Below are 22,940 nucleotides of genomic sequence, written 5' to 3'. Positions count from 1 at the left end.
TACACTTTTGAGAGCCTAAAAGGCACGTTAATAGAATTAATTAAATTACGGCTGGCCCTGGGTGCATGTAGTCTTTTCTGACAGTCCGTTTCAAAAAGGAGCAATTAGACTTCTTGACGTTCGCTATCGCATAATTTAGGACTTGTCTGTACTATGTCCGCCGAGGTGTCCCGTTATTCACAATTAACGAACGAGGCGGAGGCAGAGAACTCCCGACGCACAGCACCCGAGTTTGTGGGATAACTAGCAAACAGCATCAGTAACGTGCATCAATCGGGAATTCGCTAAATGAAGGAAGTGGGTGCTTTACTTATTGATCCGGATCAAAGAGACAATAGCTTACAAAGTGGTGTTTTTGTAACTTCAGTGTAGATGATTGTGATTCACTGCAACTTCAGCAATGTAGGCTACCTTCCTTACCTTCGAAAAATAGCTCCGTAGGCTACAGCTGAAGCCCAGTCTGCCTCAGTGAGAATCCTAAACTTTGTATGTGTTCAGTCTTCGATCCTGATTGGCTGCATTCGTGCTAACTAACAAATCAGACGGTGTAGTGGGCGGGACAATGCTCTTGACCACAGAGCAGCAAATTCAGGGAGTGAGAGACGCTTTACAGACAAAGTAGCGCGTTTCATTCTTTATCCATTTCAATATCGCCTTATCGGTGGAAAAAATTACCGATACCAATTATTATAAAAATGCTAAATATCGGCCCTAATAATCGGCCAGGCCGATAATTGGTCGACCCCTAATTGACAACCACTCATTACACAGCACAAAGGTTGAGGAGGTCCTTTGTAACTATGCCCATGTGTGCTCCCAGCTCTGTTTGTAACTATGTCCACATTAGGGGCAGCCGTGGCCTACTAGTTAGCGCTTCGGACTTGTAACCGGAGGGTTGCCGGTTCGAACCCCGACCAGTAGGCACGGCTGAAGTTCCCTTAAGCAAGGCACCTAACCCCTCACTGCTCCCCGAGCGCCGCTGTTGATGCAGGCAGCTCACTGCGTCGGGATTAGTGTGTGCTTCACCTCACTGTGTGTACACTGTGTGCTGAGTGTGTTTCACTAATTAACGGTTTGGGATAAATGCAGAGACCAAATTTCCCTCACGGGATCAAAAGAGTATACATGTGTGCTCCCAGCTCTGTTTGTCTACATTCCTCTGATCTGAGTTGAGCTCTTATCTGTCTGCTGAAGGCTGTTCGACTTGTTCATCCAGTCCACACATTCAGTAGTTCATGGGGAAATCAGTGTGTGTTTGTTTCAAACTGAAAGGTGTATGTGTTAGTGTGAGTGAAGGTGTGTCTCTGTCTAAGGGTATAGGTTTGGGCTCAGCTTTGGTGGGGACACATCCCTACCCTGGGCCTGTTTGCTCTATGACTGATGGCAGTGCCCAAGATCGTGCGTGGATAATGACCATTTGTGCCCAAGATCAGTTGATAAGACGTGGATATGCAGACTAAAATGCATAGACAGATAAAGGTGGGCCTAAAGCAAACGATAAAGGACAATGTTCAGGCCACTGGAGATAAACGATAAAGGACAATGTTCAGGCCACTGGACATAAACGATAAACGATAAAGGACAATGTTCAGGCCACTGGAGATAAACGATAAAGGACAATGTTTAGGCTTCTGGACATAAACGATAAAGGACAATGTTACTGGACATTCTTGAAAGAACACAATCGCAAAGATATAATAGCTTGAGTCCCGATATGCAGAATGAATGAAGAATGACCGGCTAAGTACTGACCGGCTAACTACCGGCTAACTACTTCTGCACTACACTTCGCTATACAGAATTAACTACTTCTATACTACACTTCGCCATAGAGAATGAATGAAGAATGATCGGCTTACTACCGGCTACAGTGGGCAGTGCTTCAACTTGGCCAGCTTCACTCGCGGTCCGCGCGTGGGATCACGCGACTTTAATTTGTATTTTTCCAGTGAGACGCTGCAATAACCCAAACAACCGGTAGATGGCTCAAGTGAGCAGGGTGTCTTTTAAAAAGAAATGGAGCCTGGAAAACCCTACACAGACTTCACTACAGACTTTAGCAGACTGGTTTAGAAATAATTTAATAGCCAGAAATATGCCTGCCCTGCCCTAATAAAGAAATATTTGGTTAACTGCGAGTGAATCCCGTTTGCAGCCGTAGAAAAAACGCAGGACAAATTAAACATTCTGGTTTTCTCCGAGTGCAACGATGATAGACAGACATCATTTGGACAAAATATAGAGCATAATAACCTCCGTTGCTCAGCCAAATGCCTTCCTGTTACGTCCTGTTATCACGGAGTTACAAGCGATAAACGATTTTGGATGGTCACAAGTTTACTTCATTAGTGGTTTATTTATTTTTTCATTATTAAAGAGTGTTTTTCATTTAAAGGTTTGACTTCGTGCTTATTCAGTAGAGCATTTAGTGCTCTCCCCAATCCCAGGTTCACATTGCATGTTTGTTTGTAATGGATGCAACCGCGAGATAGGCTATGCGTTTGACGACAATGAGTTGTTAACAGACATGAACCAAGACATATTGCCCAGCAGCAATCTAGGGACTGTTATTTTTTTTGTTACCGTTATTTATTGAAGGGGCCACCGGAGGACAATCAGAAACAAATAAATAGTTCCATAGAACCCAATTGTTGTATAATTAAGCAATATAGCACGAGTGAGAGTGGGATTGGTCATGGATATTCCCACGGGTGTTGTTCGGCCGTAGCAATATAGCACGAGTGAGAGTGGGATTGGTCATGGATATTCCCATGGGTGTTGTTCGGCCGTAGCAATATAGCACTCGTGATCGTGGGATTGGTCATGGATATTCCCATGGGTGTTGTTCGGCCGTAGCAATATAGCAGGAGTGAGAGTGGGATTGGTCATGGATATTCCCATGGGTGTTGTTCGGCCGTAGCAATATAGCACGAGTGAGAGTGGGATTGGTCATGGATATTCCCATGGGTGTTGTTCGGCCGTAGCAATATAGCACGAGTGAGAGTGGGATTGGTCATGGATATTCCCATGGGTGTTGTTCGGCCGCAGCCACGAAAATCCATGACCAATCCCACGATCACGAGTGCTATATTGCTTTTATACAACAATTCTACCACAAACTAAATAATCTGAAAACACCCCATTATTGTTTAAAAATGTTAATTTCGACATCGTTCTTACGCATCAAAAAATAGTTCCCTTTTCAATAGACAGCGTCTTGGTTGCTAGGTAACCAACATTCCAGACCCCTCGTTACGGGTCTTTGTGGTTTACATGTCTTCTTGAACGAAATGTGGAAATCACATTCATATCTAGGTTTGCTGCATGCATGTTACAAGGACACTGGGCCATGTCATGTAAGGGACATGGTACTGCAAAAAAACGGAAACATAGTCTACATTGCAGAACCACTCAACTTTATTAATGTATAGTGAATAAATGTTATACTACTGTGCACAGCCTGACGTGACGATGCTAGCACGTTAGCAGCGGTTAGCCAATTATGCTAATGTTAGTTATCTACAAGTCTCCTCCAAGTGACAATCATATTATACACAATGCTGGCAATGCTGAGAACAATTAGCATCCTCGTTTATCTTACTTACATTGAGTTGACTGTGTGGCTTAATCCACAGATGTGGTGAAGCACTGCTTCGTTATGGTTTGCTAAGGAGTAACCCATTGCTTGAAATAGTGGAGAGCTGGGTGTCAAATCTTCGCTTTGTTTTGCGGAGTGATTTATTAGCTGTGCTGAGTCTGAGTTGAAATGTCCAGGGATATTCCAACTCATGGAACGTCACTCGGCCAATCAGAAACAAATAAATAGTTCCATAGAACCCAATTGTTGTATAATAGTTCATATTGAGTTCTTTGTGACTCCCAACCTAGTTTCTCCACACGGTAGACTGCTACTCTTGGGCCATAGGGGTCTATGTCCCAGGTAGTATTAGTTCATTAGAGCTTCTGCTATTTATTGTAGCTGTATCGGTAGCACTCCACTGGTGCTGAATAGCGTGTTTGTCTTGTTTTTGTTTTGTCTTGTACTGTTTCCTTTATTGAATGCCCCCTCCTTCCCCCTGTTTGCTAGTATGGCCTCCTAGGTCTATCAGGTAACACAGTTAAGGTACTCTAGGACTGCCGCCTTCCCCTAGTTTGCGGTGAGGGCACATTCTAGTGGTTGAGCGTGTACTGAACACCTATTTATACTCGTGTGGGTTGTATTTAGAAAGCTTGAGTATTACACTTGTGTTTGTGTGTGTGTATGGCCATAGATCACTTTTGGGGCTGGGCAGCCATCCGAGGGTTACTGTACCTGTGTTAATTCAGGCCGTGTAGCAGCCACCAATCCACTGGGCATTTAATTTATGGTTATGTGTATTACATTTTGTTTTCTTTGATTATTTTGTGTTGTGTATTGTGATTTTTGTTTCTATCTGATTTACCTACTGTACACCTCTGCCATCCGTTTTGAACAAAGAAAAGAAATAATAAATACAACATTGTTTATACTACTGCCTCTGTCTACATCCATTATAATATAATAAATACAACATTGTTTATACTACTGCCTCTGTCTACATCCATTATAATATAATAAATACAACATTGTTTATACTACTGCCTCTATCTACATCCATTATAATATAATAAATACAACATTGTTTATACTACTGCCTCTGTCTACATCCATTATAATATAATAAATACAACATTGTTTATACTACTGCCTCTGTCTACATCCATTATAATATAATAAATACAACATTGTTTATACTACTGCCTCTGTCTACATCCATTTAGTTGGATAAACCTGAGGGCCCTGCCACAGTATGTTCACTGCAAGTTGGCCTACCATAACTTACCAGCTCTGCACTGTAGACCCTAACTGGCTATTTATATTTTTCTGTGAAAATAAGCAAATGTATTTGTTCAACTTTATGAAGCAGAATTACGCATAGGGTACTTGGAACATAATACATTTAACAAAGGACAGATGTATGTTGCTAGTGACAAAATATTAACTTTCAGTGTTTTACGATGTCTTTGTCATGGGGAAGTGTTTTTCCCCATGCATTTATTCTAGGTTACTGTCAGTGATTGACGCGAGAGAAGCGGGGTCTGTGTTGTGTTGCGTTGCGTTAATTTATTTTCATTGGGCATACCGTGCCGTGCCGTCCACAGCTCTTCAGTTCTGACAAAGCCAAAATTACTCCTTTTGAAACAATGAGTGCAGGAAGCGCGTTTGTATGGTTATATTGCTTGACGGGGGGGGATCCCAAGCAACGTTCAGCCATAAGGCTACTTTGAGAACATTTCAATTCACCCGACACTAATATTCAAAATGTTGAAAACTATTTCGGCATAGCCTATAAAGCAGTTTAATTAAATGGAATGTTAGTTGTAAACAAACAAGCTACTTGGTGAGGCTTGGCCTCACAGATGCGCTCGTGCCTTAAGGCTAGTCCACACGTACGAACCCGATCTTTTTTTCCTCCGTCTTCCCTGAAACCGCATCAAGAATATTTGCGTCCTAACGGATCCATCTCAACACGACTCAACACGTTACTTCATACCCCAGGCCTATAGGTGGCACTGTTTCTTTACAGAAATTGACCAAAGTTTGTGCTTTACAAACAGTCAGAATAGGCTATGACGAAATGGCTAGTGCAAGGAAACCAGAATTGTTTGTGTGGACTGATGGTGAACTGTCAACTGTAGTCAACTGTAAAACGAATAAACTTTATTTTACGGTTTGCAGTCCCGTCCTTTATTTGGCTAACGCAGGTAGGCCTACTAATCACCTTTACTTTCTTTGGTTGTAGGATAGTCCGTGATTCACATTAGTTTTGGCTATCACCGCAATTAGGCTACTAAACGCAAGGCTTACCCAAGTTCTAGGCTATTCTGTCGCCACATTTATAATATTGCTATAAAACCTTCGTTAGTAACAGTCAATACGTTTGCCTGCATCAAATCGCGCATTTGCATTCAGTGTGCTACCATCGGCTTAACGTGAGTTCTAAGCGTCTTTGTATGCTTATATCTGATTTCACTCGACTGTGAATGCATGTATATATGTTGTAAGACATGTAAAATAAATGAATGACACTGGCACTACGCACAAATTAATGTAGCCTAAACTTACACCGCACTTTCCTAATAACATAAGTTCTCGCGTCACTGTCAGTAGCTAGAATGCATAAAAAAACACCGGGAAAAACAGTGTTCAGTCCACCAAGTCATAAGCTATCGGCGCTGCGCAGCACCAGTTGTGTCATGTATGAAAACTAGTATTGTTAGGCAATACTATAAGTGCAAGTCCAGGGCATCTGAGGTGTGGCGATGACATCATCGATACGCAAGCAGGATGTGCGTTTTCGCTGTCTAAACGAATTCAAACGGGCTACGGTTTCAGATTTCTCCACTCTGGGACCAGGTTTCAGAAAAGTGCGGTTTCGGGCAGTGCGTTTAAAGGATTCGTTTGGACGCTCGGCCAAGACGAAGCAAAACCTCTGCGTTTAACCTAAAAAGCGTCTCCGTGTAGACGGGTCCTTAGATGGCAGGAAAAATCTTCACGATAGGCCTATTAACTAACCACCCGATTCACGTTGGATGGGGGGAAGGGGGGCCATCAGACATTTGTGCCCAGTTAATCCGCCCTGCCCCCAACAAATCACACCTTCCCACCTCTGACAGCTTAAAAGAAGTCCAGAGGACTCCTTACTCACAGACCTATTCACAAACCTGTGGAATTTTGCCGTGTTTTGAAATCCTATGCAGCTACAGGAGCTTCCAATTGTGAGGAAGCAATTTTGCATTGTAGGCATAACTAACATGCAATAACGCCGCCAACAACAACCAAAACTAGGCTAATCATTGTCAACATGTAAACTAAATGTAACATTATTGTTGTTAAAATGTTCTCTTTTGCAAACGTAGGCATAGTAACAGAATAATTTAATAATGTTACAAAGATACTACATCAATCCGTATGTTTCATTAGGCTACTAGGCTGTTTTGCCTTGATTCATTTAGGCTAGGCCTTTTTATTCAGGGCCGTATTCACAAAGAATTTTAAGGCTAAAAGTAGCTCCTAACTGGCGAATTTAGGAGCAACTCCTAAAAATAATGGGCGTTTCACTCCTAACTTTAGGACTCCTAATTTTTTCACAAAAAGTAATTCACGAAGCATTTTAGACCTAAAAGTAGCACCTAAGTCTGGGACAGCTTAAGTTGAGAGGACTCCTAACTCACTAAGACCTATTCATAAACAGATTTTTTGTGGCATTTTAGTTGCGATGTTTTGAAATGCGTAGCCTATGCGCAACAGGAGCTTCTAATCGCGAGGGAACAATTTTGCATTCATAAAACTACTCATTGTTAACATGTAAATGAAATGTAACGTGTCATTGTGAATCAAATTAAAATGTTCTCCTCTTTGCAAACGTAGCCTAGGCATATTGGTGACAGATTAATTTAATAATGTTGCAAAGGTAGGCTACTACATCAATCCATAGGCCTATGTTTCATTAGGCTACTAGGCTATTTGTTTTGCCTTACTCTTTATTAATTTAGGCTAGACCTTTTTATTCAGTTATTAATCATCTTCCGTCCTTCGCACTTCTTGTGTAGCGCACGCATTCTCCGACCTGTCACCTGTCAGTCATCATCGGAAGAGAGGTGTTTGGAATTCCCGCGTTACAATCGTCAGCCAATCAAGGTGGTCACTTCAGTCAAGCTCGTGCATGAGTAATGAGTCATCCATAGCCACGAAGAAGTTGTCTGAAAGGCTTTGTGAAGAACTTTTAAGAGAAAACTCCAAGCTAAAATCTTTAAGTGCGATTTAGGAGTAGCCTACTCCTAGTAGTAAGATAAAAACCTTTGTGAATAGCCTACGGCCCCAGTTATTCATCATCTTCCGTCCTTGTGTAGCGCATGCATTCTGAGACCTGTCACCTGTCACTCATCATCGTAAGGGAGGTGTTTGGAATCATGCCCGCGTTAAAATCATCAGCCAATCAAGGTGGTCACGCTTGCCCATTTACCCAAATGAATGGTTGAATATTACTGATGATCATTGTTATTTAAGAACATGCAGTGTGCATGTTAACGCACATTCTGGCGGGTCTGTTATTTACTGTAGGCTGCGCAAACCACAGGCCTTTATTTTGGGCATTCATTCATTCATTCATTCAACCTTTATTTATTCTCGGAGGGTCATTGTGGGAAGCCCTCATTTTTAATGAAGCTCAAAATTTTATATCATTCCCCACTTTGATCAAGGGGCATGACTGATGATAGTGGAGATAACGTGTTATCCCGAGGCTTTTGCAAGTCAGCATCTTCGACGGTAGTCTATTAAAAATATAAGTTTTCGATGTCCCAAACGGAGAGCCATACTTTATTGTTTTTTCAACGATCTCTATGCTACTCACAAAAATGTAGGCATTGGGGACATGATGAAGTAGGCTATCCAACTGTCTGTGTTAAATTATTGTGATTACGAGTCAGTGGTTTTCAAACATTATGCGTGACTCGGACATCTAACTAAATGCAACAGGTATATTGTCCTCGCATTCGCAAAATGAGGACCAGTGTTTTGTCAAATTGCAAATAGCTATTCGTTTTAACGATTTTTTTATGATAGTATGAAGTGCTTTTTGTATAGGCTACTATCTTAATCTTGGAATATGGGGAGGGTAGTGGCGCGTCTGCAGTCAGCCAAATATGAATGTAATTCTGCGGCATAAAGCAGATGTATTTGTTTATTGTACAGAAAAATAAAAATGACATGTCAAGCAGTCAATTGACTACATTGCAGTCAAGAAGTAGGGCAAATTAAGACACTGTTTTGATTTGCGTAGTTGCGTTACCCCCAACACTGACAATAACATAGACAGCAAATTAAGATATTGTTTCGTTACCGGTAGGCTATCAAAAGCAGATTTCGATTTTCACTACCACCGTGTAGTCAAGCCTTAAGCCATACCCAAGTAGCCTTAATCGAGGTAATGTTTAATTACGATTTATTTTGTTATTGAATTCGTAGGCTGGGATTCCTCTCGGTAACAATTACGTTTAAAGGTAGCCTAGCCTCCTGCTTTTTCAGAAGGGGCGGCAGTCAGGCTACTGACAGAGCGATGTACAGGGGCAGAGCGACGCACAGTGGCTGAAAGCGGTACTAAAGCTTCACGCAGCTTCACGCCTCGTAATGCGCGACTGAAGTGGCCATTTGAAAGCGATTCCCACTGTAACTATAGCTAGGATGCAATTCATGAAAATTGGGCACTTCTGGACAAGTTTTTGATTTTTGGCAGGGTGTTAGGTATAGGCCTAAGGTTTTCAAAAATCCATGGATACAAGTTGGGGCGGCCCCCCTAGTGGCAGTTATCCATAAAATCCAAAATGGCCCCCGCCGAAAAGAGAAAAGGTTATATCTCAGCTTCCTTTACTACGGTTAGGTACGGTAGGTTTCACCATCTTCACTGGAGATTTTAACCATGCTGATCTTAAAACTGTACTTCCAAAGCTACACCAGCATGTTGATTTTCCAACAAGAGGAGATAACATCCTGGACCTGGTCTACACTACACACAAAGGAGCATACAAAGCCACCCCCCTCCCCCACATTGGACTTTCAGACCATATAACTGTTATGCTAATGCCCGCATACAGACAAAGGGTAAAAGCGAACAAACCGGTTCGTAAGCAGGTAAAAGTGTGGCCTGAGGGAGCCTCCGATGCTCTTCAAGACTGCTTTGACACAACAGACTGGGAAATGTTTAAGCAGGCAGCCACTTACAACAACCGGACAGACATAGAGGAGTATACAGACACTGTAACCTCTTACATCACCAAGTGCATCGATGATGTGACCCACACAAAATACATCATCACTCGGGCTAACTGGAAGCCATGGCTGACAGGGGATGTCCTCAGGCTGCTGAGGGCCAGAGACAAAGCCTACAGAGCTGGGGATGAAGCTGGCATGAGAACAGCGAGAGCCAACCTGTCCCGTGGCATCAAGGAAGCAAAAAAGGAATACACTCACAAGATAACCACCCACTTCAAAGACAGCAGGAACGCACAAAGCCTATGGCAGGGCATTCAGGCCCTCACGGACTACAAGCCCGCGCCACAGAGCTGTGAGAGCAACATCCCTCTGCTCAACAACCTGAACCGCTTCTTTGCTCGCTTTGAAGCACAAAACAGCACCTGCCCACAGAAGACCCATCCCCCTCTACATGAGCAGCCCCTGTGCCTCTCTGCCGACAGCGTGAAGAGGACACTTGCTGCTATCAACACCCGTAAGGCAACAGGTCCAGACAACATCCCAGGTCGTGCGCTGAAGGACTGCGCAGGGGAGCTTAAGGATGTCTTCACAGACATCTTTAACACTTCCCTGAAGCAAGCCATCGTCCCATCATGTTTCAAAGCTGCCACCATCATACCTGTGCCGAAGAAAACTGCTCCATCCTGCTTCAATGACTACCGCCCTGTGGCACTGACACCCATCATCATGAAGTGCTTTGAGCGGCTTGTCATGTCACATATCAAATCCATTCTCCCCCCCACCCTGGACCCCTTCCAGTTTGCATACCGAGCCAAGCGGTCTACAGAGGATGCAATCTGCTCTGCCCTCCACCCAGCCCTCACCCACCTGGAAAAAAGAGACTCATATGTGAGATTGCTGTTTATAGACTTCAGTTCTGCATTCAACACCATAATACCACAACAACTCATCTGCAAACTTGACAAACTGGGACTCAGTACCTACCTCTGCAACTGGCTACTGGACTTCCTCTGTCAGAGGCCTCAAGTAGTACGTGTTGGCAACAATACCTCAAGCAGCATCACACTGAGCACAGGGGCCCCCCAAGGCTGCGTGCTCAGTCCGCTGCTCTTCACCCTGCTGACGCATGACTGCACTGCAACCTACAGCAACAATCACATAGTGAAATTTGCTGACGACACAACTCTGGTGGGTCTCATCACCAAGGGCGACGAGACTCAATACAGGTTGGAGGTCGACCATCTGACCACGTGGTGCAGGGACAACAACCTCCTGCTGAACGTCAGCAAGACCAAAGAGATTGTTGTTGACTTCCGGAGAGGTCACACCCAACACCTGCCACTGACCATCGACGGTGCTGTGGTGGAGAGAGCGAGCAGCACCAAATTCCTGGGGGTGCACATCAGCGAAGACCTCTCCTGGACCACCAACACTGCATCACTGGCGAAGAGAGCTCAGCGCCGCCTGTACTTCCTGCGGAAACTCAGGCGAGCAAGTGCTCCACCAGCCATCATGACCACATTCTACCGAGGCACCATTGAGAGCATCCTCTCCAGCTGTATCGCTGTGTGGGGCGGAAGCTGCACTGAATACAACAGGAAAGCCCTGCAGCGCATAGTGAACACAGCTGGAAGGATTATTGGTGCTTCACTCCCCTCTCTGAAGGACATTTACACCACCCACCTCACCCGCAAGGCGACCAAAATTGTGAGTGATGCAAGTCACCCCGCTCACAATCTGTTCGATCTACTGCCCTCTGGGAAGAGGTACAGAAGCCTGCGCTCCCGCACTACCAGACTCACCAACAGCTTCATACACCAAGCTGTAAGGATGCTGAACTCTCTCCCTCCTCTCCCCCCTCCACCCTCAGCTACATAACATCCTGGACATTGGACCCACAATGGCCGCGTGCACTACTCCACTTGCACACTTGCACACTTGTACACTTTACAACTTGTTGTTGTTGTCCTGAAAACACAACACTTCTGCTGCTCTTACATAACTTGCACCACTATGTCACTTTCTTTCTTACTTAGGTCAAACAGAACTACCCAAGCCTTTTATTGGCCTGACTTTGCACTAGTATTTTATTGACTGTCTATGCACAATTTAAACCAAATTTTGCTGCTCTTATTTTTTTCATTATTATATGTGCCCTCTTATTTACTTACTTTTTTGTTTACTTGAATGTTATGTTTGTCTGTGGACTTAAATTGGTAAAATATGTCTTGTCTTCACCGTGGGATAGAGAGAAACGTAATTTCGATCTCTTTGTATGTCTGGAACATGTGAAGAAATTGACAATAAAGCTGACTTTGACTTTGACTTTGACTTTAGTCTTAAATTGTTGTATAATGTATTTTCTCTACTTTGTTTGATACAAGGAATCCAATTTTGATGTTCTTCTTATTTTAAGTCCATTTCCATGTAGTATTATAGTCATATATAGCTCATAAACTGTCAATATCTCTGAAAAAGTCACATTGAAATACTCAGGTCCCTAGACCCATATTTTTACCTCCAAGGTATGCTTTTCTTTGTTGATTGGACTGGTCACTATCACTATAGTGTCAAAAATCACATGTTGTGACCAAAAGGACCATTGTTGAGGACCCATACAGGCTACCACACAGCTACAGTAGAGGAGTGAGCATCCCTTGCTGGCATCTAGATAGATAGATCGATACTTTATTGATCCCCAAGGGGAAATTCAAGATCTGTCTTCTGTCAAGCATCTTCCAGGTCTGTCCAATATGGCATCCGGACTTTGGTTCTGTCATTCCATTCCCAACCCCACTCACTGGGGTCTGAAATCTCTGGAGTTTTGGAGAGGACTCCGTCAGACCCGTCAACCTGACTCCGCCAGATAGATTGCTTCGCATTTGCTCCGCATATCCATCTGGGAACTTTCCATTGGAGAATGTTTGGGAAAGGGGCGAAAATACTGGTTAGCTGATTGGATAAACCATCTGTCTATCACCACCTATGTTGGACGGTCCAAATCAACCAATCAGATAAATGAAGCGTTCACGTGATGTGACGTTGTATCAGTAAGTTGGCAAAAAAAAAGCATGGATTGCGTGGGCAGCTACCCAGAAGTCACCGACACCCTCATTCTGATCACCAAGACCCAACCAGCTGGGTCCTCACACTGGAATCAGTGCACATGCAAGTTCTCAAATGCTGGACTGTACTCATGTATAGTAAGAACTGCGGTGTCGAGTCAGTCAATGATACCCGGAAGCTTCTTTTCACTCATGGCCTCAAGTCCCTGGATTCAATCCCCCCGACCCATCATGCCCCAGTGAGTAGGGTTGGGAATGGAATGACAGAACCAAAGTCTGGGTGCCATATTGGACAGATCTGGAAAATGCCAGCAAGGGATGCTCACTCCTCCTCAACTGTGGCTGTGTGGTTGCCTGTATGGGCAACTGTAAGTGCCACCGAGCTGGACTTTGCTGTACCACATTGTGCAAGTGTGAGGGAGGCTGTACTAATAATGGTGATGAGTGAAACCAAAAATCTTTGAATAAATACATGATGTTTAAGCAAAGTCCTTTTAGGCAAGTCCCTCCACTCGGCGGCCATATTGCAACGCCTTTTGGGCACTTATCGGGCATCCATTTCGGCAGAAATGCGCGTGTGCAAGGCTTCACAACACCAATCTTGCTCCAGCGGTGAGATCACAACACATGATTGGCACGATGTCTTCACAACACACCACATTATTGGCTCAATGTATTCACAACACAGCACATGATTGGTTCAATGTATTCACATGTCAACATTTTGCCGCGGAAGGGGTGTGATTTGCGTAGACAACTGCCATATTGCCGCATATTGACACTATAGTGATAATGACCTGTCCAATCAACAAAGAAAACCATACCTTGGAGGTAAAATATGGGTCTAGGGACCTGAGTAATATTTCAATGTGACTTTTTCAGATATTTTCAGAGATATTGACAGTTTATGAGCTAAATATGACTATGATACTAGATTTAAATGGACTTAAAATAAGAACATATCAAAATTGGATTCCTTGTATCAAACAAAGTAGAGAAAATACATTATACAACAATTTAAGATTAAAGGAAGCTGAGATATAACCTTTTCTCTTTTCGGTGGGGGCCATTTTGGATTTTATGGATAACTGCCACTAGGGGGGCCACCCCAACTTGTATCCATGGATTTTTTAAAACCTTAGGCCTATACCTAACACCCTGCCAAACAGGGGCGTCGCTAGCTATTTAAAACATTCGGTGCTAGAGCCCAGAAGTTAGAGTTCTTTTTTGTCCGGGGGTTCGCGGGTTTCTTCCCCAAGAGATTTTGAAAATCGTGCTGATGAACATGCAATTTTAACCTACTTTGAGAATGAAAAGGAAGGCCAATCGTAATGACTCACGTCAAGGCATTCTGAATATTTTGATGTTTAAAGACCGTGTAAGGAGAACCAGGCGCGCCTGCAGGTGTACGTCCGTACACACTGTGCGTACCATCAGGCTACTCAACAGCGAGAGAAAATTTCCCTTGTGTGTGTGTGTATTCACACCAAATTGGCCTACCATACCTTCCCAACTATGTACAGTATCCCATTAGCTGCATGCCATCAGGCTATTTACCATTTTCTATTACGTAAAGTTAGTGAACACATTATGTTTGAGCAGGAGAGAGAATACGCATGCAGCCACGCAATAGGCTACTTGTTGTTTTCTTTTACTCGGCTATCTATATGGTTCTCAGCACACAATGTTGAGCTAATTCACGAACTCAATACTCATCATGGATATCACAAGTTTTAAACAACGAAAACAGAAAGGATGGAGGCAGCAACGCTAGGAGTTATTCCAGATGGACAAGGTAGGCAATTGGTGTGCTTGTCAGAACGTTAGACTGCACTAAAGCCAGACGTCACGTTACGCTAGAACAAAACTAAAGGTAACTTTAGCCTGTATAGGGCTTTATCAAGTTGTCCAAATGAATAGGTCATTGTAGACGTTGTCGTTGTATTATTGCATGTGGATGTTGTTATGCTATGTAGGCTACTTTTTTGCTGACTGACCAATGCACGGACCTAAAACGGACAAATATTGTTCACGAGTGAATTATTTCTTTTGCGGGGGGGTGGGTGTGCGTACCATAGCATTAATTCCTGCAGGCGCCCCTGAGGAGAACGTCTCTTCTGCCAAAGTGCACCACATACAACACCCCAAATATCACATTAAAATAGCCTGTAGAATAAACATCGTCATGCACCTCTGTCGTGCACTTGACAGGTGTGAGCGTTCGTCTCGGGATAAACATTTCGGACGTCATCCCCTTCAATTAATGGGCTATGGGTGCCTTGAAAGCAATGCATTTGGGTTGTATATCACGAACTTTTGCCCAAAGAAAAAGTTCCATTCTGTCAAAATCAAGCCCAACATGCATTGCTTGGAAGCCCCCTCAAACGAGGTCAGGTTTATTTACTGCGCATGTGATTCAATAGTAAATCACGATATATTGAAACTGATCTGATCGAAATGTCCTCCTGGGTTGCGGGAGATGATGACACACTGAAGAGTTTCCACTTCTTGTCCCTGCTCTGCCCTTTTTTTTTTCTCTAAATAAACTTCTAATATCCATTTGTCCTTATACACTTATTTCGCTAAGGCTAGTTAGTAGAAGCACGAAACAGCAATGCGTAATAGCGTAGAGGAGAATTGAAATTGCAACATTTTGCAACAAATGATTCTAAACCTGCCCAGATCACGTCAGATTGTCTTGCGCTGCTGTTAATGCACACAATGGACACAAACACAAAAGTCTCTTCTACGGGGCTATTTATTTCATTCACGATTAGAGTTTTTGTTGTTGTTGACGGCCCATAGATCCGGGGCTATCCCTAGAGGATCCGGGGCTATAGCCCCGAATGCCCAGGTCTGACGACGCCACTGCTGCCAAAAATCAAAAACTTGTCCAGAAGTGCCCAATCTTCATGATTTTTCACATATTCCTTCCCAGCTACTAGTCCTACACTACACTTCACTATACAGAAATAACTACTTCTATACTACACTTCGCTAATGAATGAAGAATGACCGGCTAACTTCCGGCTAACTACTTCTACACTAAACTTCGCTATACAGAATGAATGAAGAATGACCGGCTAACTAGTTCTATACTACACTTCGCTATACAGAATGAATGAAGAATGACCGGCTAACTACTTCTATACTACACTTCGCTATACAGCAAAAACATAGGCTATCCTAAAAGAAACATTAGGCCTGCATGACTTACAGGATTATGATGTAGAGGTCTTTCCTTCATAAGGAAAACTAAACTTACCACAGATTGTCCACTTCATTACTGCAAGCAGAAGGACTGAAAGCAAGCAGAGGACAATGGACATGGATGCATAACATCTCTTTCCAGAAACAGCTGCTTGGGAAACCATAATTAGTAAAACTATTACTAATAATATTATAATATTATAACTAATATTAGAAGCACATAAACAGGCTAGTTCACATCAGGCATAGGCTAGGCCTATACAATGTTTTCAATATATATTTTTAGATACAGTTCAGCCATTGATTCCATTAAAGCATGCTAATGATATCAATGAGGGGGTGTTTACAAGGCGGAGACCTAAAACCATGCGGCTGCGCACAAGTTGACGTTCATTTGTGATTTATAATGGGCACATCTGGAAGAGTGGTGTACGCACATGTTTTTTTGTGCGTACTTTCGTTTTCTCTGAATCACACGTACAATCATTTCAGAAATTATCTAAAATCAAATTAAAGATTAGTCTGGCTATCACCATACTAAGCTCAATCTTTTAAGATTGAACATTAGTCTGGGGAGTCTTTATTTCTTTATGTCACCCAAACACATATAACTCATGATGATCACCGACTCATGATCACAGACGTTCCATTCTTTCAATCAGGGTTAAAGGGCTTAAACAATTAAAAAAGGGTTAAAAAATCTGGAAGTCTGTTCCCAGCTTAACAGACACACTGTTTGAAAGCAATTTCTCGAGAGAGGATATATTAGGATGAAAGACCAACCCCATTTCTCTGTAATAAGCCTTCCCCTAGCCCTTCATCTTACCCCTACCTACCCCTCCATCTTACCCCTCGCCCTTCATCTTACCCCTACCCCTTGTCCCTCGAAACCGAGTGGCAAGACATGGGGTGAAATATCTCTCTTGGAAATGAGACACCACTAGCCTACCATAAGGGACAGCCAGGATGACAAACACTTTTGAAATAAACCTAATTTACAAAGAGATCGTACCACACTGAACAAAACCGTTCAGAAATTACTATAACAAAAGTGGAACGTAAGTAAGTAAGTAAAATTTATTTATAGAGCACATTCAAACACAGCTTTCACTGACCAGTGCTGTACAAAATAACATCATGAAACAAAAATAAAGTAAAAATAAGTCAACAATTAATTACAGTATGACACCAGCAACAGCAGACAGACACATATCAACAGCAACAAATGACTAAACAGCAGCAACAGGAGATGTACAGAGTACCAGGCAGGACAACAGACACATGTATGGAGTCACAGACACACATACAGAGTTACAGACAGGACGACAGACACATGAACAGAGTACCAGACAGGACAACACACACATGTACAGTCACAGACAGGACAACAGACACATGTACAGTCACAGACAGAGGGTTATATGCTGGTCATGATATGCTGGTCATGATATGAAGGTGCTGGTGGTCACTGGTGGTCACAGGATGCAGCAGTCTCCTCCTCCTCCTCCTGATCTTAAGATGGCTTCATTCTGCTGCCTCATCATGGTCATGGCCTCGTTGTGGCGCCGATCCTGCTGCTCCAGCAGTTGGGTGAATTCCTGGCTCCTGGCCTTCTGAGCCTCCTCGGCTCTCTGCTGGACCTCACGCATTTCCTGGCCCAACCTGTCCGCCTTCTCCTGGAAGCCCTTCTCCAGCAGGGCGGCCTGCTCACGAAGCTGGCTCTCTGGCAAGGCAAGGCAAGTTTATTAGCAAGGCAAGGCAAGGCAAGTTTATTAGCACATTTGCAGAGTCCCTCCTCTTTGTGGGGTGTGTGTGTGTGTGCGTGCGTGAGTGTGTTAGGGGTGTGTATCTGTGACACCATCACATTAATTTAAGTGTTCCTTAACATTTATTATTGCACAGAACATTACCTTGATTTCATATAATGTTTATGTATGAGGAATGATATTCATATGTATACCTGTGTAATATATTTATTTTCCACTGTGGTTTTGGTAAGAATGTGGGCCTCGGCCGCCCGCGATTCCTATGACCGTGCACCCAAGCTTACTTAGGTGGGTGCACCGGGTGTGTGAGGCGGTCCGTGGAGAGGTTCAGCAAGTGCAGGGGTGTTTGAATGCGTGGCGCCAGTATTGTTGGCTGCAGCTACCGAGATTTAGAGCTAGTTCAGTTTGGTTTGAAATCTCTTCAAACGCTACCTTAAAAGACGGCTTTAACCCTTTAGGCGCCAGAGGTTTTTTTCCGAAACGATCAATTTTGACATCTTCATTTCAAAAGGCTATATCTTAAAAGTGATAAGAGATAGAGACTTTCTGTAAATTAGAGAAATATTAAGGATGACCCAAAGTTTATGTAGAGATTAAATGTTTATATCTAAATTGCATATTATGACGTCATATGGTGGCGGCCATCTTGGATTATAGAATTTTCATGAAAAGTCGCATGTTTGAATGATAAAATGCACCACTTCTTTCCCCCCAAAATGTCCCTCACCTTCTGTATGCTATATTGCACAATACTGAATGCTCAGGTAAATAGTAAGTAGTGAACAAACTGTGTAAATCATTACTAATAAATGGCCGAAACAAACCAAATGCATGTAGCGGTAGACTGGCCTTTTGCTGTAGAGATTTTCCATTTACTACATACGAACGAAATATGACACCCTATTTGACTAAATCGGCCGTTTTATTCAGTACCGCATCTTGTCGAGTAAACTTGACAGTGGCGCCTAGAGGGTTAATGGGGAGAGAACAGATCATTATTTAACTGCATAGACTGTTGTCTCGTGCGCGCGTCTCCAGCAAGAGGACGTGCCCGGAGTCCCGGACCCAAACTTCAACTTTGTGCATTAACGTTGCCCGACGTTCTACGGATCTGGTCAGATCTATCTTGTTTTTGTATTTTTTGGCGTGGTATACCACTGGATCAGCGCTCGACTTTTTGCCTTATTTGTTGTGGATTATATATTTTTCGTTGCGTTCCGACCTGTTTCGACAGTATTGCAGTGTTTTCTTATTATTGATTATTTCTACTTTCATTCCAAAGAACCCCTTGTGCGTTTATAGTAACACAGCTGTTTAAAAAGAGCGTTAAAGGGCTGATTGTTACATATCTCTCCCATATAAAATGATTCAATACGTATCTAGATGCATAAGCTACAATACGATTCAGAAAAGATGCGTTTTATTACAGTCGCTGCTATTCGATATGATGCAATACTATGTAATAGGGCCCCGAAATGCAATACAGTTCTTAACTAGAAAATGTAATTTTGAGGAAATTACCAGTGCATGAAAATGCAAAACAAACTTTTATTTGGAAACAGTTGTGGGCAGAAGAAACAGTTGGCGGGAGTCATAGTGGATGACAACCGACAGTTGAAATGGCTGAACAGTTAAAGGAACCATATGTAAGATTGTGGCCAAAACTGGTACTGCAATCACTTTCAAATTACTGTAGAGCGGTCTATCCCCTCCCCCCTGACTCAAGGTTGCCAACCCGGATGCCGAAACACTACTGACTTTGTGATTAGTAGATAGGTGGAGGGTGGCGCATCAGGCCAAAACACAACATGACATGACAAAACACAACATCAACATCAGTTGAGGGCTGCAACTCCACTTTTTAAATGACAATATCCTGGCCGGACTACTGTTGTCAGTGATATATGTATTTGAAAGGAACATGATTTCTTTATCAGACATATCAGGGCCATTTTATGATTCATTGAAATACATTTCTTACATACGGTTCCTTTAAATAGTTGGATAGTTTAAATTGTTAAATTATTTAAAAGGGAATTATTGTACAAATAATCCAGTTGAGGTAGCCCATGTACTTAATAGCTATTTTGTTGACTCAGTAGCTACGATTGGAAGGTCTTTTGGCACTCCAGACAGGTTTAATATCTTGAAATCCATACCAACAGGACAGATATTCAATATAAAACTTATTACTGAGGCAGATGTCATGAGAGTGGTAGGATCTCTCAAATCCTCAAGAGCAAAGGATGTAATTGGCATGAACACAGTAATGCTTAGAGAGCTCTCTACATCCTTGGTCCATCCCATCACAAAAATGGTAAACCACTCATTTACTGATGGAATCTTTCCAAAGGTCTCGAAACTGGCAGCTATCTCTCCATTTTTTAAAGGTGGAGACAGGTTCTCCGCCTGTAACTATAGGCTGATCGCTTCCTGTGGTATCCATCTCTCTCTTCTTTTCTATTATTTTCCTTCCCTCATTTCATTATGGTGGGTTAAGCTTATTTTCACTTGTTTGTATTTTTTATAGTACATCTTTTGTGTAAAGTGTTGTTTTATCTTTTAGGTCTGCAATGATGTGTGTAGAGTTTCTTGTAGGCACATCTGGCCTGTTAACATCGGCCCATGGACAACAGTTGCAAAATAGCCATTTTGGCTAATTCTGGCGCATTTACATTTTTATGTTCATTAATGTGCACTGTCCATGTCTAAATAAACCTTAAATAAATAAATAAAATAAATTGAAGTGAGGACTTTTATTTTGAAATAGTTGGCGGGAGTCATAGTCTAAGTTTGAATGGCTGACCAGTTAAACAGTTGGATATGTTCAATTATTTAATAGGAAATTATTGTAGTGAGGACTTTTATTTTGAAACAGTTGTAGACAGAAAACAGTTGGCGGGAGTCATAGTTGATGACAACTGAGAGTTGGAGTGGCTGTACAGTCAATAGTTGAGTAGTTTAAATAGTTAAATTACTTAATAGTGAATTAATAGATGTGCATAGGTAGATAGTGTAATGGATGCCATGCACTGTAATAATAAAAAGAAGAAGACGACTTCGGATAACAGAACAATGCATTTTCATGCACTGTAATAATTATCAGTCACGCAAGCACACATTTGTATTATTATTGCCGTCTCCCTATTTTTATTTGGCCAGCTCCTGCCCCTAGACCTTTTGAGATATCGCCACCGGTCCAACTCTGGAAGGTCCGGTCAGTACCAGTGTAAGTTGCTCGAGAAAATGGCCTCACTGACCCTTGTCATTTTTCCGCCATATTGGATTTTATTGAAAGCGAAACTAACTTTCAGAGGTCACAAATTTTGTCCGATCTTCACGAAACTTGACGTACATGGTCCTTGGACCAAGCCTCACAAAAGTTACTAGAAGGATTTAGATTTTCGGAAGCGTTTACCCGTCACAGGCAAACAAAATTGGCTGCATAGCCGCCAAACAGGAAGTAGGTAATATCTCAGGAACGCTTTCGTGTATCGAGGCCAAACTTGGTACATAAACTTGGTACAGATGCAACAGTGCCTCGTCAATCACTTCATCTGAGCATGCTTATCGTCGATCACGTCATCTGAGCACGCTTAGGTTGATTTTGTTTGCAACAGAAACGGTGTGGCTACAAATGCATATTATTTCCATGCAGTTTGGCCTTTCATTTACATGAAAACGGAGGTTTTTATCACTGATTATCACACGATTATTTCTGAAAACTTAGGCCAAAGTGGATATGTGGGAAAACTCCGGTTCCACTTTCATCAAGGTAAAACAGCATGTTTGTGTGATGTTGTTCCCTCGTTTGTTTGACATCTCTGTTTGCTTGTTAATTACGTCCCAATGGAGCAATATCAGACTCACGTTCTGACCATAACTACGTCCCAATGGAGCAGCATCAGACTCACGTTCTGACCATAACAACGTCCCAATGGAAGGAGCTGGGCTAGTGTGTAGTAGCCTGTAGGGTGGTGGTAGTGTAGTGGTTAAGGAGCTGGGCTAGCGTGTAGTAGTAGTGTAGTGGTTAAGAAGCTGGGCTAGCGTTTAGTAGTAGTGTAGTGGTTAAAGAGCTGGGCTAGCGTGCAGTAGTTGGAAGTGTAGCTGCCACTAACGACTAATTTTCTAACGACTAATCTTTCGACTAATTTTTCGATTAGTCGACTAATCGAAACGACAAATTTTTTTAAAAACAAGTGTCTGTTATTTTGTTGTGTCCGTTTTATTTTATAATAATAATAATAATCTTTATTTATATAGCACTTTTCAAAACAAAGTTACAAAGTGCTGTACAATATCAACATGAATGAAAATGCAAAAAGGCATAGACATATAACAATCGAATAATATATACTAATTCAATTAGAACTTAACATAAATTTGAAAAAAGGAAAATAAACTTACACTGAAATAAAACTTGACACTGAAATAAAACTTACTGAAATAAAACTTAACACTGAAATAAAACTTAAAAAAACTTAACACAAAATAAAGTATATTACTTAAACAAAACTAAGGAAGGCTGGCTTGTAAAGATGAGTTTTAAGGAGGGATTTTAACTCAACTAAAGGGAAAACGTAAAATATATATCACCCTACTTTTGTTAGAAGCTGTATTACTGTAAGTAAACTGTTCAAAAACATTAACACCCATTTAAAATGCTACCTTGAGATCTAATGTCAGACCTTTGATAGACTTTATTTGTATGCCATAGACAACTTCTTTGACCTGAGGCCCGGTCATGGCATACTTTGGGGTCATAGGGCCCACCTACATGAACCCACCCCCCATCAAATTATCGTTATATCACATCACAATTATTATTGTTATGTTATATTGTTATACATGCACTTCAAAGCAGCCAGTGTTTAAAGTGCTAACATTGTTCACAAAAAGTTTGTGAAAACATGCACATCAGAGGACTGCTTTACTAATGTAAAATGTAATTACAATAGTTCCATTGCTTTTGTATGGTTGCATGATAAATACTTCTCAAAATACAGCAATTATATGGGTGTCATCATTTTGGGATGTTTACCCTCATGCAAGCATCATACACTGGTAGGCAAATGGAAAGCATATTGACATATTTAATTATGCCAC

At 42.2% G+C, this 22,940-nt stretch overlaps 1 protein-coding gene across 9 annotated transcripts in view; it reads right to left on the bottom strand.

Annotated features, from left to right (window-relative positions):
- Positions 1–22,940, bottom strand: part of LOC121703871 (guanylate-binding protein 1-like) — a 127,053-nt gene that overhangs the window by 57,951 nt on the left and 46,162 nt on the right. The window contains exon 12 of one of the 9 annotated variants that reach the window (XM_042084305.1): positions 17,132–17,791. The exons of the other annotated variants lie outside the window; for them this stretch is intronic. Coding sequence (XP_041940239.1) covers positions 17,544–17,791 — 248 coding nt within the window. The 3' untranslated portion in view covers positions 17,132–17,543. Of the gene's footprint in view, positions 1–17,131; positions 17,792–22,940 lie in introns of those variants that run through there. 9 annotated transcript variants of the gene reach the window in all.

This window comes from Alosa sapidissima, chromosome 2 (genome assembly GCF_018492685.1).
Source record: "Alosa sapidissima isolate fAloSap1 chromosome 2, fAloSap1.pri, whole genome shotgun sequence".
Taxonomy (NCBI): domain Eukaryota; kingdom Metazoa; phylum Chordata; class Actinopteri; order Clupeiformes; family Clupeidae; genus Alosa; species Alosa sapidissima.
Note: the sequence above shows the minus strand (reverse complement) of the source record. Positions and strands in the feature narration are given on the sequence as shown.